Source organism: Corylus avellana, chromosome 6 (assembly GCF_965113065.1).
Source record: "Corylus avellana chromosome 6, dhCorAvel1.hap1.2, whole genome shotgun sequence".
In the NCBI taxonomy this organism is placed as follows: Eukaryota; Viridiplantae; Streptophyta; class Magnoliopsida; order Fagales; family Betulaceae; genus Corylus; species Corylus avellana.
The window spans coordinates 1,052,144-1,078,333 of record NC_142495.1 but is presented as its reverse complement, the minus strand read 5'-3'; the positions used below and the strand labels follow the sequence as shown (position 1 = coordinate 1,078,333).

The 26,190-nt window shown below is 35.4% G+C and overlaps 2 protein-coding genes across 4 annotated transcripts; both read left to right on the top strand.

Moving 5' to 3' along the window:
- Nucleotides 1-3,627: 3,627 nt before the first annotated feature.
- LOC132187066 (uncharacterized) lies at nt 3,628-16,481 on the top strand. The gene is made up of 14 exons (XM_059601218.2): nt 3,628-4,136; nt 4,226-4,294; nt 4,385-4,492; nt 6,845-6,913; nt 7,931-8,095; nt 8,547-8,594; nt 9,440-9,546; nt 9,709-9,777; nt 10,451-10,502; nt 11,329-11,942; nt 13,045-13,251; nt 14,481-14,592; nt 15,671-15,985; nt 16,250-16,481. Exons 1-13 carry the CDS (start codon nt 3,762-3,764, stop codon nt 15,740-15,742), a joined length of 2,067 nt encoding a protein of 688 aa, XP_059457201.2. The 5' UTR covers nt 3,628-3,761; the 3' UTR covers nt 15,743-15,985; nt 16,250-16,481.
- Nucleotides 16,482-18,811: 2,330 nt separating this feature from the next.
- Nucleotides 18,812-25,404, top strand: ATU2AF65A (U2 snRNP auxilliary factor, large subunit, splicing factor). Of its 3 annotated transcripts, none has more exons than XR_009440740.2 (13): nt 18,812-19,065; nt 20,472-20,758; nt 21,049-21,162; nt 22,291-22,361; nt 23,006-23,076; nt 23,180-23,239; nt 23,327-23,386; nt 23,512-23,572; nt 23,680-23,792; nt 23,904-24,350; nt 24,469-24,604; nt 24,729-24,947; nt 25,161-25,187. XR_009440740.2 is itself a non-coding variant. In XM_059600188.2 (13 exons), the coding sequence occupies exons 1-13, from the start codon at nt 18,937-18,939 to the stop codon at nt 25,296-25,298; spliced, it is 1,755 nt and encodes a 584-aa protein (XP_059456171.1). In that variant the 5' UTR covers nt 18,813-18,936; the 3' UTR covers nt 25,299-25,404. The 3 variants fall into 3 exon arrangements, 2 of the variants coding, with proteins under 2 accessions (XP_059456171.1, XP_059456172.1); XM_059600188.2 differs by having other exon boundaries at nt 18,813-19,065; nt 24,880-24,947; nt 25,161-25,404; XM_059600189.2 differs by having other exon boundaries at nt 18,814-19,065; nt 23,180-23,227; nt 24,880-24,947; nt 25,161-25,404.
- Nucleotides 25,405-26,190: the final 786 nt, after the last annotated feature.

Below are 26,190 nucleotides of genomic sequence, written 5' to 3'. Positions count from 1 at the left end.
TGAAAGTGAGAAAGTGAAAATTTATATGTATAATATTTCTTACAAGTTTTAATACATCTTCGTGGATGTTGGTGTTAGCAATTGCAAGATCTGAGATGCTCTTGGGTGTGTTGTGGCGTGGGTGTTTATTGGAGGAAAGTTTGAAGGGATAAACTATAGACGGAAAATGTTTAATGTCTTAAAAAAAAAATATAATCATTTTTATCGAAAACAATAACATGTTTTACAGCTGACCAAAGTTTTCAACTGCAATAATGTTGAAAATGTTTTTTAGGAAGATAAGTAAGACTCATTGAGGGACCTCTCTCACCTCAGCTTGGGTGTGATATCTTAAAAATTAGGTATAAATTGGATAGGTAGATCGTTCATATTGCTCATAATTGATGAGTTTTATATTAATTCTTTATAGGTAAAATTCGAGTATAATTAAATATAAAGAGTGTTAATTGTTTGTTTTTGAAGAATAGAGTAAATGTATGTATTTAACATTTTTATTGAATCGTTACATGTCACATGACATTTAATTTATTTGAAATGTGGGTAAGACCCAATGATTTAATTGTTAGAATTTAAAACTTATAATCTAAGTTGAATTAGTGAGAAAATTCAATGTGGTCCAGATCTTTTAGGTTGTGGATGTGAATTTTAGTCCAAACCTTCGAGTTGTGGACGTGAACTTCATCCTGGCTTTTGGGTCGAGGAGAAATTTGCGCTACCTATGCATTAGATTGCGTCTGTCTTATGCATATCTATTATTTCAACTGAAAACTAGTCATAGGGTAGCGGAGGTTTTAGGTGATGTTGTATCCTTATAGCTTCGGCTATAATTTGCATTTTCAGGGCTTTGTGCTCCTACGATGTAAGAGCTTTATGCTCGTAATTATTATCAATGAAATTGGAATGTATTTCTTTCAAAAAAAAAATAAAATTCAAGGACTAATTTTAATCTTCGCTAACTAAAAATATCAAACTGCATTTCATATTTTCTTATCACTTTCAATAAAAGAAACCTCATAAATACATTACGCTTTTTTGTGGAGTAATGCTAGAAAAGAATGATTTATTAATTTGAGGGCTGGTTGGAAATGCAAGTTAGGGAGTGTGTTTTTTAAAAAATAATTTGCGTTTTTAAACCAAATCGTAATTTTGGAGTATTTGGGATTGCGATTTTAAAAACGCAAATTTTAAAATCGTGAAAAAATCTGCGATTTCTATAAGCGGACTAGGAGATGCTTATTTGAAAAAGTGCGAATTTAAACCAAAATCACGATTTCCCTTAAAACAATATTTGGCTCAATATTTACCTATTTGGCAATGAAACCATAATTATATGCTAATGTTATCCAAATATTCAATTGATAAAAAAAAGTATTTTTTAATATGTTTTAGCAAATGCCTATACAATTTTAAAAAGTAGCGATTTCAAAAACACAATTTTTAAAAACGCAATTTTTAAAATCGCACTTATTGTGAGATATTAGTTTCTTTCCAAACTATGTTGGATGAATTTTTTCTAACCTAATCTTTAAATTTGACATATATCCTCAAACATGTGCTTCTTATCTTTTTTTTTTTTTTTTTTAATACCCTGATGTGTATAAATCACCGTTAACTCCAAAAATCTTCCGTTTGTCTAAAATTTATTTTCTCTCTCTCGCAGCCTCACGTCTTCACCTCTCCCTCCCCTATGGCACCCCAAAAAACTAGCAGAGATTGGACATACAAGGGGTGGAGAGGGATATAAAGAAGATATTTGGTTGGATTGAGAGGATCTTTGATCTTGGAATTGATCGTCGAAAGATATTAAAAGTAGAGGGGCCAATGAAGAAAGAAAGCAAGGACTTTTTGCAATTCCTTCTTGAGTACAGAGACCAAGACACGGGAAGATCAATCTCCCTACCTCAAATCAAAGCATTGCTTCTGGCAAAGCTTTAGAAAACTCTCACCAAGAGCTTTGAGTTTTTTAATCTTTACAATTTTTCTCTGTTGTCCGTTTTCTCTAATTTTTTGGGTTTGTCATGTAGTTTTCTGGGTTTGTCAATTTTATAACAAAAAGGTGCAGTGGGCAATAGGATTTTGCTAATTCTTAGGCTGCTTTCTTTGCAAGTATTGTTGGGTGCCGTAAGGGAGGGAGAGGCGGAGACGTGAGGGACAAAACAAATTTTAGAGGGAAGATTTTTGGAGTTAAGGGTGGATTGTGAATATTAGGGTATTAAAAAAAACATGTAAGAAACACATGTTTGAGGACACATGTTAACTTTAGAGATTAGATTGTAGGAATTTCATCCAAAGGAAGAATTAACTTTGTCCATACTGTAATCTACTTTAAAGATAAAAATATAATTTTTATCATTTTTGGTTTGGTTACACATCTCAAATTTTCCTCTTAAAAATTAGTTTTCAAATGATATGTTTATTTCTTATGAGATTTATTATTTTGATAAATGTGTCACCAACTCATAGGATGATGACACATCATTTATGAACAATTTTTAGAAAAAAAGTCTTGAGATGTCTAGTATTTCCCTTCTTGGATCCGGCTTAGGTGTTGTAAAACTGCGGCACCGTGCTGTTAAAACAACATATGGTTGGGATTAAATATAATAAAAACAAAAAAAAATCAACGGTTGCGATTTAACAAATTTTTTTTTTTTTTGCATAACCCATTTTCTTTTTCTGCCTCTATGCACGTTCCTCTCAATTGCTGGAATTCCATGTCAGTCCCTTGCTCAAATTGGGAAGGAGAGGAGAGAACTGATTCATAAAATCTTTCAAGGGCTTCTTCGCAAAGCTGCCCGAACCTGGAGATCTACCCATTCTCAATTCATCAATTGCAGGGAGTCCCAATTCACATAAAAAAAACTCATTAACCCAGTACTACACTCCAAAAGGTCAATCAGAGAGAAGAAGAAGAAGGTGCAGAGGAGAAAGAAGGTAGATAAATTTTTTGTTTTTATTTTATTTTGTTTTCTCTCGTTCGGTTGTGGCGGGTGTTATTGTGTTCATTTTGGTGATGATTTGAGGATGGATTTTGAAGGAAGAGATTAAAGAGAGAAGATTGGTTGGGAAATACTGTTCCTAGTCTGTATGATTCAGGCTGGGTTGGGAAATAATGCTTTATACCACGCATGTTCAAAATTTACAAGGAACAAAGTATCTCCCAAAACTTTGGAAACAATTATAATCCGTTTTCCAACAAGTTTTACCACAAGACAAGATTGTCCCCTACTCACAAGCCCTTCAAGTGTCTGCTAAAAGCACCCAACTCCCTTCGTACAGACTACTAGAAGCAGTATTCCTTCTCCTCTAGTTTTTTTTTTGGTTAAATCTCAACGGTTGATTGTTATTTTTTTTATTCTATTTAATCCCAACCGTGATTGTTTTAACAGCACGGTGGTGTAGTTTTTAACTACATCACTTAAGCCGAATCTTTACTTATTAACACAAAAATAAAAGTAATTAATGTGATAACAGCACTTAAGCCGAATCCTTACTTATTAACACAAAAATAAAAGCAATTAACGTGATAACAGCACATAAGCCCGGATCCTTACTTATTAACACAAAAATAAAAGCAATTAACGTGATAACAGCACATAAGCCCGGATCCTTACTTATTAACACAAAAATAAAAGCAATTAACTGTGAGAGAGAGTTCTCAAAAACCTTACTCGCCGCCTCTAAAACCTCACCAGCGACGCAACTCACCGTTCAGGCCACAGCGAGAGAAAGAGAGTCGTGGGGACACAGAGATTTCGAGCATGGACCTGGACGACATAGACGCGCCGGACCATGTTCCCTCTCGTATCTCAAGATTCGCGCCGAAATCCCTCAAGCCGAAACCGAAACCGAAATCCGAACCGAGCTTGAAACCGGAGCCCCAAGAGTCCGTACCAAAACCAGAACTCCTCGAAGTCGATGCCGCCACTACGACTAAGAAGGAAGAAGAAGAAGCAATTGGCGCTGAGGCCGAAGCCTCCTTGGCTTCGAATGGCGCCGTAAAAAGGGATACCGAAGCCAAGGTAGAATCAAAGGAAGACGATCCAATTGTTGAAGATGATCCCATGGATGAAGACGACGTCGTTGTTCGCGAAATCGACGTCTTCTTTAATCCTTCCTTCGATGACGACGCTAAGGTCTGTGTACTTATTTTCATATCTCACTTGTGTGTACGAAATTGTTTGCGGGTTGGTGTTTTTGTAATTTTCTTGAAGTTTGTTTTCAGCTGTATGTTCTGCAATATCCACTGAGACCGTCCTGGCGTCCGTACGAATTGGATGATCGTTGCGAAGAGGTGCGTGATTTCTTACCACTCCAGCATATTGCTTGTTAATTTTATTTTTAAAGGAAAGTAGGGAGTTATGAGTTTGCTTTGTTTTTGTAGGTTAGGGTGAAACCTGTGAGTGAACAAGTGGAAGTTGATTTGGCTCTTGATGTTGATTCCAAGAATTATGACCAAGATTTCGGTGACCGGCTGAGGATGACGAAGCAGGTCTGTTTCTAATTCTGATGTTAAATGGAGCATCTCTTTATGTTAAATTTTTGTTTAAGTAGCCAGAAATACTAATATAATGAAAACATGGTTATATGTAGTATAGCATTTCAATCAAAAGTCTGGTTTATTTGCGAATTTGGTTATTTTGCATGTGTAATTAGACTGGAAGTTTATGGAAGTTAAGAAACTTGGTTTTGGGGCATGACACAAATTTCATTACTAGTAATACTAAGCTGTGCTAGCTTTGTCTTCTTCTGGTGGATAGATTGGGTTCCTTATTGTGTACTCCTAGTAGGCACTCTCACAGTGTTCCACTTTTGCGCCGAAGTTCTCTTTTACTTGGTGGTATTCCTGATTTTAAAGACCGGGCTGTTTGAGTGGACTTTAAAAGTTAGAGGTCTGACCGAGGTTCGACCAGGGTCTGATCTTATCGTAAATATTAGATAGTATTGTTATCAGATTGAAGTGAAGACATTAATGTTAGGGGAGGTTTTGATATAATGATTAAAGTGGTTGAAATGATTATAGAGGTTTCGAGTTCTAGTTGTAGCATTTACGTTTTTTTTTTTGCCAATAGATTTTGCATAATACCTTGCACAAAACATCAAGTAGGTCTAGTTGTAAAGTTTGCATATCCATTCCTTTATAACGTGTTTTGGGCATATTAAATAGTGGTTTCATTTATGCTTATCACAGTGAGCTGTATGGCTTGATGACCATTCAACTCATGGTCGATTGGTTCAACCAGCCGTTAAGGTTCTAATCTGGTTTTTAATTGAAACAGTCATATGAAGGAATTGGAATTTGGACCTGTTAAGAGTTGAATTGATGTACTTGACAAGTTTGATCCTTCTTTTCCCATTTAGGCGGATATCTTTTGATAAGTAATTCAAATATGAATAGAAGTGTAAATCGCCTTCAAGCACACAAGAAGTATAAAAGAGAAACCACCTAGCTAGTAGGGGCAAGAAGAACTAGAAAATCATGATAATTAATCACCAAAAGAGAACGAAGGCACCAAAGATACGATGTGTTGAAAAATTAATCACCAAAGATACGATGTGTTGAAAAATAACGACTTAATTTTCTTCAAAGTCCTCACATAGTTCTCAAAACTTTTATTATTCTTTTCCCTCCATAGACACCAAAAGGCACGAAGGCACCATCGACTACTCATCTTGGCATGACCCAAGACAACCCGAATTGACTAAAGAAAACATTCCAAATAGCACAAGCAACTTCACAATGAAGCAAAAGATGGTTTACAGACTCCCCATTCCTTTTACATAAACAATATCAATCAACCACAATAATGTACCGCATTTGGAGATTATCCATGGTAAGAATCTTTCCTAAGGTTGCCGACCAACTAAAAAGGCCACTCTCAACAGAATTTTAGTATGCCAAACACTTTTCCAAGGGAAACGGACACCATCATGACAACCCATGACACTGTAGAAGGATTTACCACCAAACAATCCCTTTTTGGAAGGGACCCACCACAACTTGTCCTTCCCTTCCCATTTCACTTTCGCTAAATACAACACTCTGAAAAATGTGGCAAAGGCTTCCACCTCCCACTCATGATCCTCTCTAGTAGCTCACGTTCCACTGAATGGCACCTCTAGAAAATTCCATGAGTCACAACAAAAGCATCCTTAAGGGTTGCATCCTCACACTAAAGATTATGCCAGAAACTAACCATAGAATGATCTCCCACCTCAAATCTAGTATGACTTTAAAACATTCCCCATTCCCTCCTACTATTCTTCCATAAACCCACCCCATACACCTCGATGGGCTTCCTAGAACACCAACTTCCCCATGCACTTCCATATTTAGAGTCCATCACCACCCTCCACTAAGCCTCTCTCTTAAGTCTATAGCCCCAAATCCATTTACTTAGGAGAGCATGATTAAAGCTTAGCAAGTTCCTAATACCCAACCCTCCCTCAGAGATCAGTGTACAAAACTTAGTCCACTTTATGAAACAATATTATTGTTTGTGCCACTATTTGTACTTCTTCATAGGTTTGCACTTTTGCCTGATATGGGAAGTCATTGATGATTGACTCTTCCAGTCCTACTTTTGAAACGGTGGTGGTATCCCAAGTATTAAGGTGATAAGGACATGGTCCATCTCCTCTTCACTATTGTCCAGTATAGTTAGTCCACAAGTTTTGGAGCTCAATTACGACTTCTGTTAAGATTATTGCTTTGTTTTTACTGATCATTATTCTTTTAATTGGAAAACTACATTTGTTGGGGCTTTGATATCCTTGTAATCTAGCCTTTTGCATTCAAATTTGTTTATGTAACAAGAACTCATATTTCTTGGTTTCTCTTTAGACTTTGTCATCATCATGGAAGGTGCCACGCGCAACTGGCTATGCTATTGGTGTTCTGATGGGTAATAAGGTATGCATATATTGTTTTCTGAGGTTTAACGTACTCTGTTTATGCTATGAATGTGGCCGAATTTACATAAACTATTATCGGTAGATATGCTGGTATGTTTCATCACTTGGTCACTAATGTTTAGGTCAACCAGCCCCTTTTTCCAAGATCTGCATCACAAGTAGTTCTACTTGTCATTTAGGTGCTTTCTAGGGGAACATCAGTCCCAGGAAGGTCTGCTTACTGCTGAATCACGGGGGTGATGTCTTTATTAAAAAATTATGGCTCCCTAAAACCTCCTTTTTATTTTAAATATAATTTTAAGATTTTATTTTTTATTTTTTATTTTATTTTTTTATAAAAAAAAATTATGAAGGGTATTTTTATCATTGGTGGGACATTGACAAATTTGGTAGTTTGGGGGGCACATTGACTTGATCAATATATATATATATATATATATATATATATATATATATATATATATATATATATATATATTTGGGAGGGACAATGGGGTGGTAGTTTGGTGTACTTTCCCCAAAGTTTTATCATTCCTTAATCCCATGTTGCTTGAAAGTAATTTCTTTGATTTTTAACTCATATATTAGTTGCATAGTTCCCCTTAAGAGAATTTGGGGAGTATAAAACTTCAAACGTCAGGTTTGGATGTATAAAGAAAGTGAGGAAGGGAGAGCTCCTCTCCTTCATTGGACCACTTTATAATCCTCCTAAAAGTGGGGTGAGGATTTGGTGTTAGGAAAGTGGTTTGATGAATTCTATTGTAATGACCAATTTACCCTTAGATTGATTGAAGAAAAGAGATAACTAAGAGAAAGTATAATGGTATCATTTGTTTTTAAGTTTCTTTCCTCGCTTTTCTGATATGAACACCCAAGCAACATGAGAAAACATCTTATTCTTTCTTCTCATCCGCTTTCCCTGATGATAGTTTCTATCCCCTCTTTTCCTTTCTCTCAGAGCTCCCAATCATAATTTAGCATTTTAAGAGGTTTTCTCCGCTTCTTCACTGTGCAGTTACACCTGAATACAATTCATGCAGTTGTGCAGCTCCGGCCATCATTGGAACATCTGAAGTCTGGTCGCTCAAAAAGGAAGAACAATGTTGCAGTTAACGCAGAAGCTACAGTTAAATTGGAAGAATCGTCTGAAGAAAAATCTGTTGGTCCATCTAAGAAGCAGGTGATTTTCTTTTATTTGACATATGCTACTGTCCTGTAGTCCTCTATTGGAGAAGAATATAAGTGCATGGATCTGATCGTGTTTATAGTAGGTACTCCTCAAGCATATCCATGTGTAGAGTCTAAAATGTACTCTGACATCTATAATCAATTAATAATTGAAAAGCTCAGCTTCTGTGGTTTTCTTCTAGTTAAAGATAAAGCTTAAATTATTTTAACGTACAATAGCTGATATGAGATTGGGACTAAGCATCAGTGCTTTTATATATTGTTAGCAGTAGTATTATTATCCTCCTTTTTTAAAAAAAACTTTCTTTTGGGGTGGTGGGAGTCTAACTCCATTTCATTGAATCAAATTTGGTTGCCTGTCGAGTTCTATTGAGGTATTTACTTCTTCTGCTTGCTTTTCAATTGTTTCGTATTCATTTATTAATTTGTTTTCATTGGTTCAGAACAAGCGGCTGGAGCCTTCAACTGAGAAGAAAACTGATGATGAAGAGGTGTAAAACTTGACCATGGAATATAACAGTTGATATTTGGTAGTTTTTTTCTGGGGGAGGAGGCTCCCCCCGGGTTCCCCATGGCCCCAGGCACCGTGTTGTTTTTTGAATTTTGGAGTGTGATTGTTCCATTCTTTTCAAACCTTTACCCTAAAATGTGTGTATGTCTACATGTTTCCTTATTTAATGTTTTCACTAGTGGTTTAAATAGTGAACATCCAAAGTGCTCTAATTAAATACAGAAAGAACAAGTAAAATATGCAGCTTAGTAGGAATAAAGTGAACCTATTAACAGATTAATTATATGTTCACGGCATTTTATGTCATATGTCGTGGCTTTATTTCTATCTATTGTTTGCTTTGACCTTTCAGGCTATCTGTTATAGTTTCTTGCCCTTTGCATGAAATTAATCATAAGAGATACTGCTGTGTTTATGTGAATCAGGTTGTTTTCTGGATTGATATATTTTTGTTGTACTCAGATACTTGGTTTGTCTAGAAACTAAGAAGCAGTAGAACTCTGCCAAGTTATTTTTTGTTTTTATTTTATCTTTTGTTTTATTTAGTCCATCATGGTTTCCTTGCTCTTTTTTCTCCTTTTCGCTAGGTGTTTTCTCTTGTACTTGGGGGCGCCTTACATTTTTAATAGTATTTCGATTATACTAAAAAAAAAATTTAGTCCATCATTGGGAGATATTGTAAGAACTAGTCACCTTTCTATCTTCAAACAGCTGCCTGCTCTATTCCAGTGCTTTAATTCTTCCGGTTTTGTCTGTTGTGCTGCAAACTGAGAATTAATTAGGATCCTCATTTAAATATTTTGTTCTTTTCTTTTCTTTTTGCAGCCTTGGGTTCCTCTCAAGTACCATAGTTCAGAGAGTGATTTCTCTGCCAGATATTTACAAAGAATGGTGGCACAAAAAAGCTCTCCTATACAATTTATGATGAATCCGTATGGCTTTTATTTTCTTATTGATACATATCATCTCATCTTGCAATCCTCACTGTTTATTTGAACATCTCCATTTATTTACCAAATTCTGGACTCTTTATTTAAAGCAATTATGCAGATCATTTTACTCTTTTTTTTCTTCATTATTATTCTTGTTTGAAGGTTTGACTATGTTGACTCCTTCTGTCCCGGGGCACCTAACAACATTAAACCCAAAGGTCCTTCAAGAAGGTACTCAGATCCTTATCATTTAGTTCTGACTCATGTCAAGGCAATCTAGGTGTATGTATCTCTTAATTTCGATTTGTTCATTCCTTTCGGATAGTTTGGTAAATGTTGCAGCACTCAAGTGCGAGTGGTTATCTTACAAATTTCAATTTATTGGGTTCCTCTTAAGTGTATATTAGTTAATATTGGACAAGGCAATTATATTCTGCGTGATGAATGGTTTGATGGCTTCTTGTGCGATCTTTATATTGATGTAAGAAATTGTTGGGCAAGCTAGTATACAGACAAATAATATTATATTACCTTCTCCTCATTCTGCTTTGTTTTTCAATTCCATTTCTGACATGCACCTGCTTCGAAGGAATTAATATAATTAACTCACACTTGAGTGCGCTTGAAGTGCTCCAATTTCCATTCACATAGCAAAGAAATAAACACAAAAAACAAAACATCTAGATAATTAATGTATTACCACATAAATAAGTAAATAATAAACAAATATATTGTTTGTGTATTTTAATTAGCAAGGCTGGGCACAGCAAAGACCGAAGGGGACATAATATTAGTTCCATTTTTGACATGCAGCCGCTCAAGTTCACGTTTTCTTGTTGAAGTATAAAATTCATTTTTTATTTGGTTGGTAGATTTTTAAAAATGTTAATGGATAATGTTTCAGGTTTTTGCACACACTGCCTCTGGAAGAACGCATCAAGAAACTGCTCTGTGAGGTTTGTTTTAATTCACTTAACTTTGAATTATGTGATGAGCATATAATGGCACTCGAAAAGAAGTTGGTGATGCCTGTGCATGTGTGAGAATTTGTGAATGCACATGTATGGCCCTGCACATAGTGAATAGTTGGAGCTTTCCTGTAGGTCAATGGTGTAGGGACTTTTGCATTTGTCACTCATCATTTTATGGTTCACTCCCAGGGTATAAATTTACAGAGCGAGAGCGCTAGAGCAGTGACTTCCAAATTATCATAAGGTTGAGAGTGTTATGAGAGTGTCTATGCATTTATATTGCATAAGTTATTAACATAATTTTGTTGCATTAGCCTGAAATACATGTAACTAACTGTCATACCCTTGTCAAAAGAAATAAAGTACCTCAATGGCAATAATTCCAATTCTCCAATCTTTTGGTTTGTGGTCAAACCCTGATACCCACGCTATACAATTTTTTTTAATGAAACTTAATTAGAAAAGGAATTTGTGGTCAAATTCGCACTTAACTCAGCCAAAATCACAAATTTGACTAACTCCACACAAAAGGTGTTATTCTTGAATTCCAGGCAATTAGCTACCTATGTGGGCAAATTCTGTATCCTAGGTTCACACTGCATAGGTTGCATTCTCTGTCTAGCAAGGCTCTTTAATGTAAAACTCAAAATAAAGATAGGTCATTCTTGAACTCCTTTTTTTTTTTCTCTACACTTGTGCACATATTATATGAAGAATTTTGAAGCAAGGACTACTAGACTATTTGCATAATTGTTTTTGAGCATTTATTTCTGATTTTTCTGTTTGGTTAATTTGGAGCTTTTCTTAATAGGGACCTCCAGTTCACCGATTCACATTTCTGAAACACTTTGCTCAAGACTACTCCAATGAAGAATTTTTGCAAGTCCTTCAGAAGCATGCTTTACTGGTACAGGGCCTTTGGGCTCCAAAAAGTCCATTGCTAATTCCAGAGGGTGGTCAATCATCCTTAGCTAGGGATTATGTCCTTCTTTTATTCAGCAAGAATACAGTAATTTTACAATCAGATATCCCAACAATTCTTAAGAAAACAATGAACGTCTTCCTGGATGCTCTCGCCTTCAAAAAATCTTCCCCTAAATTTAATGGTTGGAAATTGAAAGAGCCTGCTGATGCTTCATTTATAAAACTCTATCCAGAAATTGTTGATGCGCAAAAAGAGATTTGGAACAACATTGAAAGCAAGTTATATGGTTGTATTGGAGGTAAAAGAGGTGGGCTTCGGGAAAAGAATGCTGTCTTAAAGCCTATTATGACTGGTACGCCTGGAAAAACTGTGAGCTCCGATAAAAGTGTTACAAAAAATTCAAGTAGAGTATCTAGTGGGAGGAAGACCATGTCAGAAGAAACTCGAGAAGCTCTACCAAGGGTCCTGCCAAAAGTTTTTCAAACTCACAAGGTTTGCAGGTAGGACTTTTGGAGCTTTGATTTTGTCACAATTTCCCACACTATAGACGCTTGACTATAATTGTTGATTTATCTATTTTAATGTTCAACATCAACCCTTTTTAGGCCCTAACTAGTCCACAATTTTTGTCCAGTAATAGTTATATTGAACATAGTTGTGCATGAGCAACAGACTTTTGACAATTCTTTTTCCATGTATATATATCCTTTTGTACCTATATGATGATGCTGCTTTGAGTTTCTTTCGTCGGGGTTTTCCTTAACTGTTTGATGCAGCCAGAAAAGCATCTAGCAGGTTTTCTATATGATATCAGTTTGGGCAAGTAAAGGTTTGTTAAAAGTATTTTGCTTCTCTAGGGCTTGCTGTGACGTCCAGATGCTTTTATGGTTCTTAAGGTCCTCTCAAGAGTATTTTAGGGTTGAAATACTTACTAATTTGAGTGGAAATTTTAAGAAACTACTGTTTTGCACTCATTAGACGGATGTACATAATTTACATTTATTAATTTTAGCTGTGCCTTTAGTTCTCTGCTGGGAGGGGTACTTTCCATAATTAAGCTTGTTTTAGGATTTTCAGAAAGTCTTAAGAGTCCATTGTTGATTTTGTTTTATGTCTGTTGGGTATTGCTTGGATAGCAAGGCGGTGCAAAGTAGTTTTGTGGGCAGCTCTACTGTAGTTGTGGCATTATAGTGCTTTTACTTGTAGATAATTTGGTGGTGTTAGTTGACTAATTAAGAATACGAAGTTGCATATTTTAATAGTTTCAAACCTGAACCTTGATTCTGGGGGGTTACGGAGCCAGGTAAACTTGCGAACGCCAAAGTCATTCATATATTGTTTTCCCACCGTGTTTAATGTTACTTTATTTGTCAACATGATTTCCTCTGAAATGCTGTAGATGTATTATCTTGATGCTTTTAGTCATGCTATTATCCAAAGTTGCCTATCATAAAATTTTCCATGGGCCATATTTCTAGTATTTTGCACCACATGCAATTTTAGCTTTTTAATTAAGTCAATCATAGGATTGAGATTGATAATTTTTTTTTGGAAACTTGCTGCAATGATACATTGTAGAATGATATTGTCATTTGTTGTCAGCTTCCAGCAGATATGCCAAGGCCTGCGTCAATTGGCGATTTCCCTGTCTACTCTTCCAAAGCGAGATGCTAAAATGGTAGTTGCTGCTGCATATGGTGTTGATAGTCCAGAAGAATTGCAGGAAATCATAAACCAAGTTGCAATAAATATTAATGACCTTTATGTCTTAAAGTCATCTCCAGAACACCCAGAATATGATCCATTGAGGTTATTCACAATTTCATGTTTTTTTTTTTTTTGATAAGTCATGGTATCTCTTCTTTGGCTAAACCATAATTTTGTTATCTATAACTTCATAAGAAATTTATTTCCCTGTTGGTCCAAATTTTTTTAGGTCTAACCGAAATTCTAATTTGAACAGTAAAGTCCTTGAATTTATGCTTCAGCATAACCGGTATGTCACGGAACTTGATGATGTGTTGTATACTTTTATTCTTTGTCATTTGGGTCAATAAATAGATAACGTGGCATGCATAGGAGAAAGAACATGTGATCGGGACATTCAAATCACATCATGCATTCAAGTCAATGGGCTGGTTGAGTTGGCCATTGTTGGTTTTAAATGTATCTTTTAGAGAGTTCCTTCAAGTTTATTGAACCAATTTAGGTAAAATAAGTGATAATTGAAAGGGTTGGTGAGTTATGTATGGTGTAGGTCAGCAAGCCTATTAGTCTAGTAGTTTCATGGTTACCTCAAGGTTTTCATGGTGTGAGATGGAGGCTGTAGGGGTGATCAGAGTCTAGAAGTTGGTGACAGTGAACTTTGAGTTGATTATGGGTTATGGGTTGCGGCGACAAACTTGAACAAGATGGTGGCAGGAAAAGGTGGTGGTTTTGTGGTTGCAGATCTGGGAAATATATGAAGCAGTTTGTAGTTGCCAAATTGGGTCGTGAGATTGGCAGTAGCGACAGCCATCTATTTATTTATTCTCTTTAAAACCCTCCATCTCTCAATTTGTTTGTTTTGTGACAATGGCATGCATTTCTCCAAAGTTGCTCAAATATTATATAAACTGAGTTTGGTTGCATTTACTAGTCCGCGTGGTCATAGGTCCATCTACATGTCATATTCCTGCCATTGTTGATGAGCCGTATGGCAGAGAATGTAAAGTATCATCAAGTTACATCATGTAGCACTAATGTCTGTCGATGATTTGATACTGACTCAATAAAGTTAAAAGGACTTTATTGTTTGAATTGGAACTTCAGAGACGTTATTGAAATGCTTATAAACATGAAAGGACCAAAAATAAATAGCCATTTTTCTTTTTATTCAAAAATTTTATGAGCTAAAAGAAATGGTGTTGATGCTCCTCTGGCGTAGAAAAGAATTTGCATTAATAGTTTATGGTACTCCTATATTATTGTACAAAATACTTTGCATTAATGTTATTTGTGACTTTCTCTTCTTCTCATTAAATGTTGTCACCTTGCAGGGGCATTGTTATTGACCTTCTACGTGCAAGGTCACATGTTAAAAAGGCAGAAGTATTTGAAGCTGCCAAGTTGGCTCTTAAGAGGGATATCACCAATAATGAATATAATAAGGTCACTAGTTAATTTTGTTTCTTCAGATTTGCTTTTGATTTTCTTCCACTTATAAATAGACGATGATAATTGTTGTTGTAGTAGAAGTAATAACAACGACAACATCATAAAATAGAAAAGGAATTTGTTGACTTCATCAGTAGTTGGTATTACTAGAGAGTAGAGAGTTCTTGACAGGATGGATTGAGATCATCTAACAACACGTGGTTCATGTTAGCCATATTTCAGCAATATGTTATTTTACGTATGGCCATGATCTTGCATTATCATAATGGGGACCCATCTGCTCTTGTGATGGGGACTTTATTTATATTTGTAGGTGGCAAAGTCCTGCTTTAACATTGTGTGGCTTAGATTTCACCTGCATGAATCATGCTTCTCATCATGACACAAGAGGATTTGATCATATGTATTTAATCATATTACAATATAGTGATGCATGGAAGATTAGGATGCATAATCAAATAAGCGAAGGTAGAGTTCCAGCTTCTGGTTGTCCCCTCTTAACTTTGCTTAGAGAAATAAAAAATAAAAAAGCTAAAGTAGAGAGTCACATCGTATGGCTTAATGCTTTTAGCTTTCAATTTACTGGAACACAAGTTCTCTAACATACAATTGCAAGTGGGCCCTGGCTCGCAGTAAAGGAAGGAGGGTGGATTGTGTTAGGTGTCAAGCTCAAATCTTACCAATTTACTAGTGCACACCCCTCCCCGCCCCTTGGGCACAAAAAGAAAATGCAACTGCTCTTGCTCCAAACTATTTGTTGTACCTTTTACTTGAAACTAGTGGAAAAAGGCACTTAAAAATGACATCAACAAATGCATCTTCCTTTGCTTGATGAATTATATTTTAAAAGGAAGCCTTTTGTCCCTCTAAAGGTGATGTGGTTTTAACAATTATCATTGAATCAAAATTTAATAGTGACCCATTATAAATCTAATAATAATAATAATTATTATCTCCGGAGTCCAATTACTTATTTATTTTTCTTGACTAAAAATTATCCTCCATTATGTTTGCACACTTATTGCCTTGTGAATTACAGCTAACCTTATTGATAATAATGATCTTTTTGCAGGTCATGAATGATATTTGTGTTTCCAAAGGTTCTGCATGGGTCTTGAAAAGTGGTGATGGAAGTTCAAAATGATTCTGCACTGTTCATTGGATTAGTAACAAAAATTATTTGAAGGTAGAAAAGAAGATGCAAGTTATGAGGGGATGTTCAAATTTTGATCTTATATATTGAAGGAAGTTGTTGATATTGATGATGCTCAAGCATTTCAAGAAGCTTTTTTTTCAGCTGCTTGTTCTCTGTCACGAGATCTGTGGGGATACTCCGCCGCTTCATGCACGCCCTAGTACCTGCATGAAAATGTTTTAGATGTGATAGGTAAGTGCCAGTTAAGAAACCAAATTGTTGTGGCGAATTGGTCTTTTTAGTTGAATTTCAGAAAAGGTATAAAACATATATTTACATAAATGCATAAACATCTTTTGGATCTTTCCAACAAAATTATAGAGCTTCTGCAAATCATAGCATGATGAGATGCACGTAAAGATTGAAGCATTATTATTGTTGCCCTTTTCACGTATCACTACAAATATTGACAATAAATTTTCTTTGTTGTTTGCTACAATTTTTGGCCTTATGAAGGATCCAGAAGATTGACTACTATTGTGTCAAGATGTGCTGTTTCTTCTTTGCAAAGGGGTTCAACAGCACAGCTCAATTGGAAACGAAGCTTCACTTCTAGCGGGGTTATGCCAGCTTAACTACCTTACTATTTGATTGGTTATAATTTTATAAGATTCCATCAAGTCCGCATCGTTTTCTCACGGTTTCGTCGTCTTCTTTCTTTTTTCCCTTTTTTTTTTTTTTTTTTTTTTTTTTTGTCCTCGTTCTCCTCCATTTCCCTGTATCTTGCTGAATACACAAAGCTTTGAATGTGTTTCATACCAAACTACAATTAATTGTTACCATTTATAGTATGATGAGTAGCACTAGAGGATGGTGGGTGATTTTGGGACAAGGTTAGTGAAATGGAGATGAGTCATTTTATGGTCAAAATTTAATGTTGTATTTAATGGTATAGATGATATCATGTGATAAATATGTTGGCATACCCTTCAAAAAATTTAAATGATGTGGATCATTTATACTGTTATATGTAATAACATTAAATCACTATAAATTGACTTATCTAATTGAAGGTTGAAGGCGATTGGAATTAGGATTATTTGAACCGGAGAATATCTAATTAATTATATTTGAAGGGTATTTTTGTCTCCTCAAAAAACAAAATTACTTTTCAAGTATAACTAACTAAAGAGGATCCAATTCTAGGCGATTGTGCATTTTACTGAGTTATAAGTACTAAGGTCCCCTCTCTTACTTTCGACTAAAAGGCACATACATTAAAAGTGCTTGAATTTCTTCGTCTTCTTTTTTTTCACGGGAACAAAGCTACTCCTAAATAACACGAAACCAAATATAAGAATTACCTTGGTTCCGTAAGCAAATGGCCCCAATATAAACATTAATCAAGTTAAGGAGAAATTTATTCTTGTTTCCAAGCACCCTTTAATTTGAATAAGAACTGACTTGGATCATGCTATCCTTGTAGCCTAACGTAATATCATATATAAAAAGTATTTAGGACATAAAGTTCATACCTAAACCCTTGTAAGTGTATTTTACATTTTTACACAAAAGAATTGATAACATAACATTACAAATGTTAGTAAATATGATGCAAGTAAAAGTTAATTTAAATGGCATTGGCAGACTCATATTGACCCGATGCTTGGTTCTAATCTACTTAATCATCTCCATTACCATATGAATCTTAAGAGCATGATAAACTTAAGAGTCAAATTGAGGCGTTGTTGTCTAAAAATCATGTCTAAGAGAGTCTTAGCCATTGTGCAATACAAGCTTTGCTTACGCCCAAGAATGATGGGTCGTTGACGATGTGTATAACACTCCCTATTTGTGGGAGTTACAATGTGTCTAGATAGTTGTGTCATTAACAATATCACAATCATATATATATATGTATATATATATATATATAAATTTTTTGTATTCCTTGAGTGGATGATTTATTAGATTAGTTATATGGTGCCACCATGTTTATAAAACTAAATTTAAAGAGTGGGTACTATCAATTTTGTATCGATCCTAGTGATAAATGAAAAACAACATTTAAGATTCGTGAAAATTTGAGTAAGTAATTGAGGATATTGTTTTAGTTGTCTAATACCCCTAACACTTTTCATGTGGGTGATGAACCACATGGTTTGGTACGGTTCAATTTACGTTTTATCCATAATTATGGCACCAATCACTAATTGTATGAGATGTAAAAAGTTTTGGAATATGATCATCTTCAGTTCATTTGGAATATGATCATCTCCAATTCAAAATAGACTGGAGAATATTCAGTTTATGGCTATGATTTCTTCTCAAATGGGATAAATGAGACACGTCCCATTAACAAAAAATAATAATAAAATATTATTTAAAGTTAAAAAAATAAATAATTATTATTATTTTTTTTTTTAAAAAAAAAAAGGTGGGTGGCTACCCCTTCTTGGCCATAGGGGTGGTCCAATTATTTTTAATCTTAAATAATATTTTATTTAAATTTTTTGTTAATGAGACAAGTGTCCAATTTGTGGCTCTAGTTATCCAGTCCATTTTGGACCAGAGAGAATCCTATTCCAAAAGTTTTTATGGACTGTTTTTGTTGTATTTATATGTATAAAGTTTTCCTCTAAACTGGGATGGAGAAATTTTCTTCAACCTAGTCTATAAAAAAAATTATTTCAACTTGATCTTTGCTATTAAAAAAACATATACATCTCACATGTTTAAGAAACACATATTACTTTTATAAATTAAATTGAAGAAAATTCCTCTGCCTAGTTATATTTTGTCACTTATTTTGGGAAACGTTAATAATGTAAATTTTATGAGGTGATTGAGTTGACCCGAAATCATTTTTTATTGAGAAATATATATATATATATATATATATATATATATATATTTTTTTTTTGAATAAATATTGACAAATATTTTTGCCTGTACTAAATATAAAGAATAAATAGAATATTTTCCAAAACAAATGTAGCTTTAATTGTTAAAAATAAATATATCGGGCAAATTTCCACACGCTTTCTCAGTCACGTGCTAGATATAAAGTGGGAAAACCCTCCTCGAGCCCTAGAATTTTCAGCGCCTTCAGTCTCTTCTCGTCTCGGCCTAATTTCCCGAGAAACGAACGCGAAGCAAGACACGACGACCACACTGACAGAGTGAGAAAAAGCAAAACGAAGATGTCTGATTACGAGGGAAGATACGAAGGCAACGGAGAGGACGCTGACAACTATGGAGGTGTCTCCTCCCCTCAACCTCGTGGTAGCAGCCATGGCGGTCCCGAAGATCTCAGCGACTCCAAGTCTCAGGTCTAATACACCTTTACCTATTGCTTATGTATATATGTATGAGACAGAGCTTAGTCTGGGTTGCGAATATTATAGTTTTTGGTTGAATCTAGGGGTTTTCTACGATAAGGCTCATTTGGAATTGAAATCGAGGGCTTCTAAATGGAAGCAGTCGATCGAGTTTAATTTTTAGGGTTTTGGGTTGATTCGAAGTTCTTGCGTTTACTTTAATATTCTTGCTACTGTATTGATGGATAATGGGTTCACTGCTTTGAATTGTACCATGGGCATTTCTGTGAAGAATTAGAGGATTTTCGGGCTCTAGATGATCTTTTTTTTTTTGAGTGGAAGAGAACAATGAAACATTAGGTAGCTTTATTATGAGAGAGAGTTTTTCCTCTCTTATGATTATGTACAGGCTTTGTTACCTTGATTTTTTTTATTAGTTTATGATTTTCATCGGTTACTGAAAGTGTACTATTTCATAGATTTTGTTGAATTTTGTCTTACAATTTTATGTTATTTCCGTTATGAGATTATTGTTTGAGATTCTTGTAGGATTGGATGAGTTTTATCTCGACATATTTAGTATTAGGTTACTAGATTCTGGAGGGACACCTTTTTTTTTTTTTTTGAATTAGGAGGAAAAAAAGATTATGATGTCAGGGTCCGCTTGAAATTTTCAACTTCATTCTTTTCAATTATAAAATGTTTGGATATAAATACTTAGAAAAAAAAAATTGGACATAAATAATGGTTTAAGAAACTAACTTTGTTTCTTGTTGATATTTTGTATCTCTGTATAGATTTAAGTTTGAATTTGGTCTATTCTGTTTATTTTTCTTTACATTACATGTTCTCTTGTTTGCTTTCTGTGTACAGTCCTGAATGTCTGCTTGTCATTTATTGCATCTTGTTGGTTGTCTTACTGATCAGTAATTATTTGCTCTTTAGACACATGTTAAAGAGATACTTGTGATTGCTTTTTGATGAGGGATCCATGTGAGGGGATTGATGTTACCTTAGAGGCTACCCCTCAAGAAGGTAAAGGGTAGAAGGGAGCTTTTGAACTTAGAATGCTCCATCAACTATAATGCTAAGGGAGCATCCTCTAGGTGGGGGAAAGGCAAGACTCATGCTTTCTAGCGTTGAGTGCCCCGGGGGGTTTTGGGCTTTGTTGTTTTGTGGTTTTGAGTTTGAAGGCTTGTCAGGTGTGTGGATTTGTGGGTGTTCTTGCTGTATTGTTTGGGTTTCTTCTGCTCATTTTAAAAGCTAGCACTAAATAAAATATATATATTTTTTTTAAAAAAAAATCTAGCACTAAATATCGGGTCTTTAAACTCTCTTAACTTCCCAAGTGATTTGCTGTTATGTTGGTTGTTATCAATTGTTTACTGGTATTGCTAACTTGACTGAATCTTTTGCAGCATGGTTCTCGTGATTATGAAAGAGAATCATCAAAAAGTAGGGAGAAGGATAGAGAAAAAGGGCGTGATAAGGAGAGGGATAGGGACAGAGATCGGGAGAGGGACAGAGGCAGTGATAGGGAGAAAAGCAAGGACAGGGACAGAGATAGGGAAAGGGACAGAGACAGGGACCGGGACCGGGACCGTCATCATAGAGATCGTCACAGGGACCGGGATCGCGGCGAAAGAAGGGAAAGAGTGAGGGATAGAGATGATGATGATTTTTATCGAAGCCGGGATTATGACAGGTAATAAATAAATTGATGCATTCATGATGTATTTGTAGTTCTGTGAGGAGTTGGGGACTATTTTGCTTTTGATCAAGTACAACTCAGTTCTGGTAGTACATTGGACATTGTTGATACTGAATCCAGATGAATTATTTTTTCCATATTGAGCAGCTCTGGTGCTCAGTATTTGGGTGTTTGATTTATGGATTTGCATTACATGCCCTATTACAGCTCACGTCTTTGGACAAATACTGTGAAATCTTGTTTGGTTTTCATGTTTGATGATATTGTGCTTATTTTATTTACAGACGAAGGGATTATGATAGAGACAGAGATGATAGGCCCAGACATAGGTCTCGCTCTCGTTCAGGGGCTAAATCTGAGCACAGATCGAGGTCACGATCTCGTTCTCGCTCTAAGAGGTAGGTTATACAAGATTATAATTTGTAAATCTTAGATTATGCCTTTTTAATTATTGAACTTTTGCCAATGGAATTTCTTAATTTGGTAGTTGTTGACTGCAGTTTATGTAGGGCAATTAATGGTTGTCGTCATTTTCATGTTTTGTGGAGACCTGCACTAGTCATTTTAGAGTCGTGTTGTTTGGGGTGTTGAACCTATCACTTAATAGAAGGATTTGCTAAAGATCTATCTTCTGAATATTAATTTTTCCACCCCTAGAATCTTTTCAATATTGTACTCTTTTTTTTCTTTCAATTCTGCATGAAGTAGATAAATAGCAGCTACTGTCTTCTTTTGTACCATTGTTTATCACTTTTGTTATGTCTAGATATTTCCCCGATTATCCTTCAGTTTTTACTTTTCAGAAGCCTTTTAGTGTTGACCTCTTAATGTCTTGGGGACTTTTTGTAATTTAATGGGGATTATCAAACTGTAAAACAATGTGGCAGACGTGCTGTCTACTGTTAGCGGATAACTTCCAATTTGCAATTTTATTGGAGTATGTATCTGTTTGACTCATTGTAAATTGTAGATTTCTGTTATATGCTTTTATTATAGCGGGTGAGATAGTGAAATGTATATATCTGTATTGGTTGGGAAAATCTGTTCTATACCATGTACTCTGTAAACACCATCTTTGGTTGTGGAATAATGTTGATATTGAATGGCCAAGATCCTAAATGTTGCATAAAATGTCTTCCAGGTGTAAATTGCACCAAATGTTATTTATGCTGTTTATTTTCTCAGAATTTTTTGTTGTGCTATATATACTTTTAAGCAGTTGTTCTTCATGAGGTTAATGTGACAATTCTCTTAATGTTGCATAAAATGTCTTCCAGGCATAAGTTGCACCAAATGTTATTTATGCTGTTTATTTTCTCAGAATTTTTTGTTGTGCTATATATACTTTTAAGCAGTTCTTCGTTAGGTTAATGTGACCATTCTCTTTTGTTGTTGTGTTACTTCTTTTGTGGGTTAACCCGTGTTGTTTCTCCAAACTCTTATGTGTTCAAATGTATGGTGCTTAATTGATTATGTCTCTTGTATATCGTCGTTGTTCTTAGTATACTAATGTTATTTACTTGCAGCAAAAGGATTAGTGGTTTTGATATGGCGCCTCCTGCATCCGCATTGTTAGCTGGTGCTGCCACTGCTGCAGGTGAATGTACCCTCTTATGTATTTAAGATTGTGATAATTTTCTTAACTGCTTTTTTTCTTTTTTGGATATAGTGTGGAAAGTTCGTATCAAAATTGCATGGTGTCATTTGGTAAGCGATATTTTGTTCTTTCATTTGATCATACAGCTTTTTAAAGCTGTGGTCTTTGGATGGACTGCACTTTCTATTTTTTGTTTACTTGGTGCAATAATTCTGGAATTGGAACTGAGAGATGTTTCTGGTTTTTTGTTGTGTTTGGTGTTTGTTTTGTTTTGTTTCTATGTCTTGTCTTGTTTTGTAAGAAGGCAATGTTGGGCTAGTTGCCCCACTGAGCTGACAATGGGCGTGAGCCGACATCTGTAGCTTTTATGTACAAGGAGGAAACAATGCACCGGTTTGATGGGTCTTGTTCGTCTTCAACCGGGAACTATTGCCTGTTTTGGTAGTCTTACAAATATTACCTCCAGAACTTGTATATAATGTATTTCTTTCATCTTCTTTGACGAACATTATTGAAAGAGGTTAGGATGTGCTAAATTTAATGCTCTCTCATGGAAAATGAAGTGATAAAGAGTCAAGCTACGTCATAGTAGGGTAAGATATTATGTTACAATTGTATCTTAAGTAGTATACTTCTCTTTGCAGGTCAGATTCCTGGGACCAGTCCGACTATTCCTGGGATGTTTCCGAACATGTTTCCTTTAGCAACTGGTCAGGTATGCTCTTTCTTCTTCTTCTTCTCCTCTCTTTTCTATGCAAAAGGTATTCATGATGATGCGTTAATTTTCATTAATCATATGCCTTTTTATTTGTACACAGCCGTTTGGAGCTCTTCCTGTTATGCCAGTACAGGCAATGACTCAACAGGTACTCATTGTAGTAAGTGCGCTAAATTCTTATAAAAAATATACTAGCTTCAAATTTAGCTCATATTAATATCTAATATGATTTATTTTATGGCATCAGGCTACAAGGCATGCTCGTCGGGTGTATGTTGGTGGCCTTCCTCCTACAGCAAATGAACAGGTTCACTCCAACTTGTTGACTCTGTCATTATTTTTATTATGTTTATTTCCCCCGCAACACCAAAAAAAAAAAAAAAAAGTTTGCTTTGCCCTGTGGTCATAATTTTCTCACATGTTTTATGGCAGTCTGTTGCAACATTTTTCAGTCATGTTATGGCAGCAATTGGAGGAAACACTGCTGGTCCTGGTATGCCAGTGCTCAGTGTTTGATCTCGATTTGCTTTTATAAGTATTCTGCCTTTGTAGTTGGATGGTTTCTTAATCCAGTCTTTCTCTCTCTCTCTCTGTGTTCAGGTGATGCTGTCGTCAATGTGTACATAAACCATGAAAAGAAGTTTGCTTTCGTGGAGATGAGATCTGTTGAGGAGGCTAGTAATGCAATGGCTTTAGATGGAATTATTTTTGAGGTGCAATATTTTTATTCTGATCAAAATTGATTATGATTTGATGTGTGCACTACCCATGACAGTTTCTGCATGACATGGGACTGACCTCTTTGATTCATTCTACTTTTCTAGGGTGCTCCTGTTAAGGTGAGGAGACCTAGTGACTACAACCCATCTCTTGCCGCAACGCTTGGTCCAAGTCAGCCCAATCCTAATCTGAACCTGGCTGCCGTTGGTTTAACACCAGGATCCGCAGGTGGTCTTGAGGGTCCTGATCGCATTTTTGTGGGTGGGCTTCCCTATTACTTCACAGAAATACAGATCAGGGAGTTGTTAGAGACTTTTGGGCCACTTCGGGGTTTTGATCTTGTGAAAGACAGAGAAACCGGAAATTCAAAAGGCTATGCATTTTGTGTTTACCAAGATCTTTCAGTTACGGACATAGCTTGTGCAGCTCTGAATGGAATTAAGATGGGTGATAAAACTCTCACTGTCAGACGTGCTAACCAGGGTGCTAGCCAACCTAAACCTGAGCAAGAGAATGTATTATTACATGCACAGCAGCAGATTGCATTGCAGGTAAACTCTAATCTGATTTGTTATTGTTAATCTTTTGTCATTGTATGGCTGCATTGATTTAGCAGCAAAGCTTTATGAGTGTCGGTGTGTGTAATACTATGTGCCCTTTGATTTGCAGAAGCTTATGTTACAACCTGCTGCAGTGGCCACAAAGGTTGTATGTCTAACCCAGGTGGTTTCTCCTGATGAACTTAAAGATGATGATGATTATCAAGATATTTTGGAAGACATGAGAGAGGAATGCGGAAAATTTGGTAAAACCTTGGTCTATTTAATGTTGACATGCTGAGTCTTTGTTTTGATGTATCGTCATTTTCACCCACAAAGGTTCTTGCATGTGTATTAATTTTCTTTGTGTTATATCTTTTTGTTTTACAGCTTTTTTGTAGTCCCACATTCTGCTTTAAAGAATCAGGCCTAACATACACAGACAGAAGCCTCCAAAACCTTCCGTCCATGTTCACCTGAGAATTTTCTTTGTATATTTTGATAAATGTTAAGCATGTTGAATCATTGATGTGATTTGCAGGTGCACTGGTAAACCTCGTCATCCCACGCCCACAGCCAAATGGTGAACCATTACCTGGAGTTGGGAAGGTTAGTACGGTTTTACTCTCAGATAAGAAATCTACATATGGTTAGAAAAGATAACAAACAAGCATATAGCATCATCTAGAATGAAAATGATGGTGTGATGCATGTGCTGTAGCTGTTTTTGTGAACCAAAAATCTATTTGTTCTGTTCCTGTACTGGAACTTGTTCGTTTGTTTGAACTCGTAATTGCTAAAAAAACAATTGTCTTTGGTCAGGTGTTTTTGGAGTATGCAGACATTGATGGTTCTGCAAAAGCACGTTCTGGGTTGAATGGAAGAAAATTTGGTGGGAATCAAGTCGTTGCCGTCTTTTATCCGGAGAACAAGTTTGCTCAGGGGGACTACGAAGGATAGTTATTTCATGTCACATTGGTATGATTGTATGATTGTGTTTTTCGCTGAGGTACTCAGTGTAGATGGTTGCCATTAAAGTAATTTTAGATAATGAGCTTGTGTTGTCCATGCTGCAAGATATATTTTCAACTTTTATTTCTATTTCTATTTTCAAATTTTTAAGCACGCACTATATGTTCTAATAAATTACTTAAATAGTAAAAATCTTTAATGGAGATCAGTCACATGATAGACTGATTGTAATTGCCAACTCCACTGGGTATAATTTTAGGGATGTAGGTATGTGCAGTTGCATGTATCATGCATGGTTAGTCTTCCTTGATTTTAATAGAAAAGTGATGGAAGCTGTGAACAGAACAATTCAATATCACACCTGTATAATTTGAATACTTGAAATTCTAATGGTGAGAACAGATTCTTAGGAGATCATCATTCATTTAATGACATGTTGCTCGTTGGATATCGTACAAAAAGTAATGTATAAAACTTTCACATTTCACTCTATTAAGAATGTATCCTAATAAAAGCTCATTATTCTCTCAACAATGAGACAGTATAACTTTCTATAAATAACACGGCTCCCTTTTGAAAAAAATAATATAAAAAATTACCAAGATAAATAACTAAAGTTTGTCACTTGGTGAACCAAATTTTTCACCCAAAAATTTGAGAAAAAGTTGCTTCCTTGAACGGTAGAGATTGCAAGATTGTTGAGAACTCTAGTTAGTTTTTCACTAAAAGCAACCTCCACCGTTTATACTGTAAGAGAGAAAAATCCTTCGTGTTTTTTCCCTGGCCGCAAGCCAAACTCCTAAAACAATCCATTTCCAAACATTCTCCTTCAAGCAATTTATTTTTGTTTCATTTCCAAGATACAATTACACGACAAAAC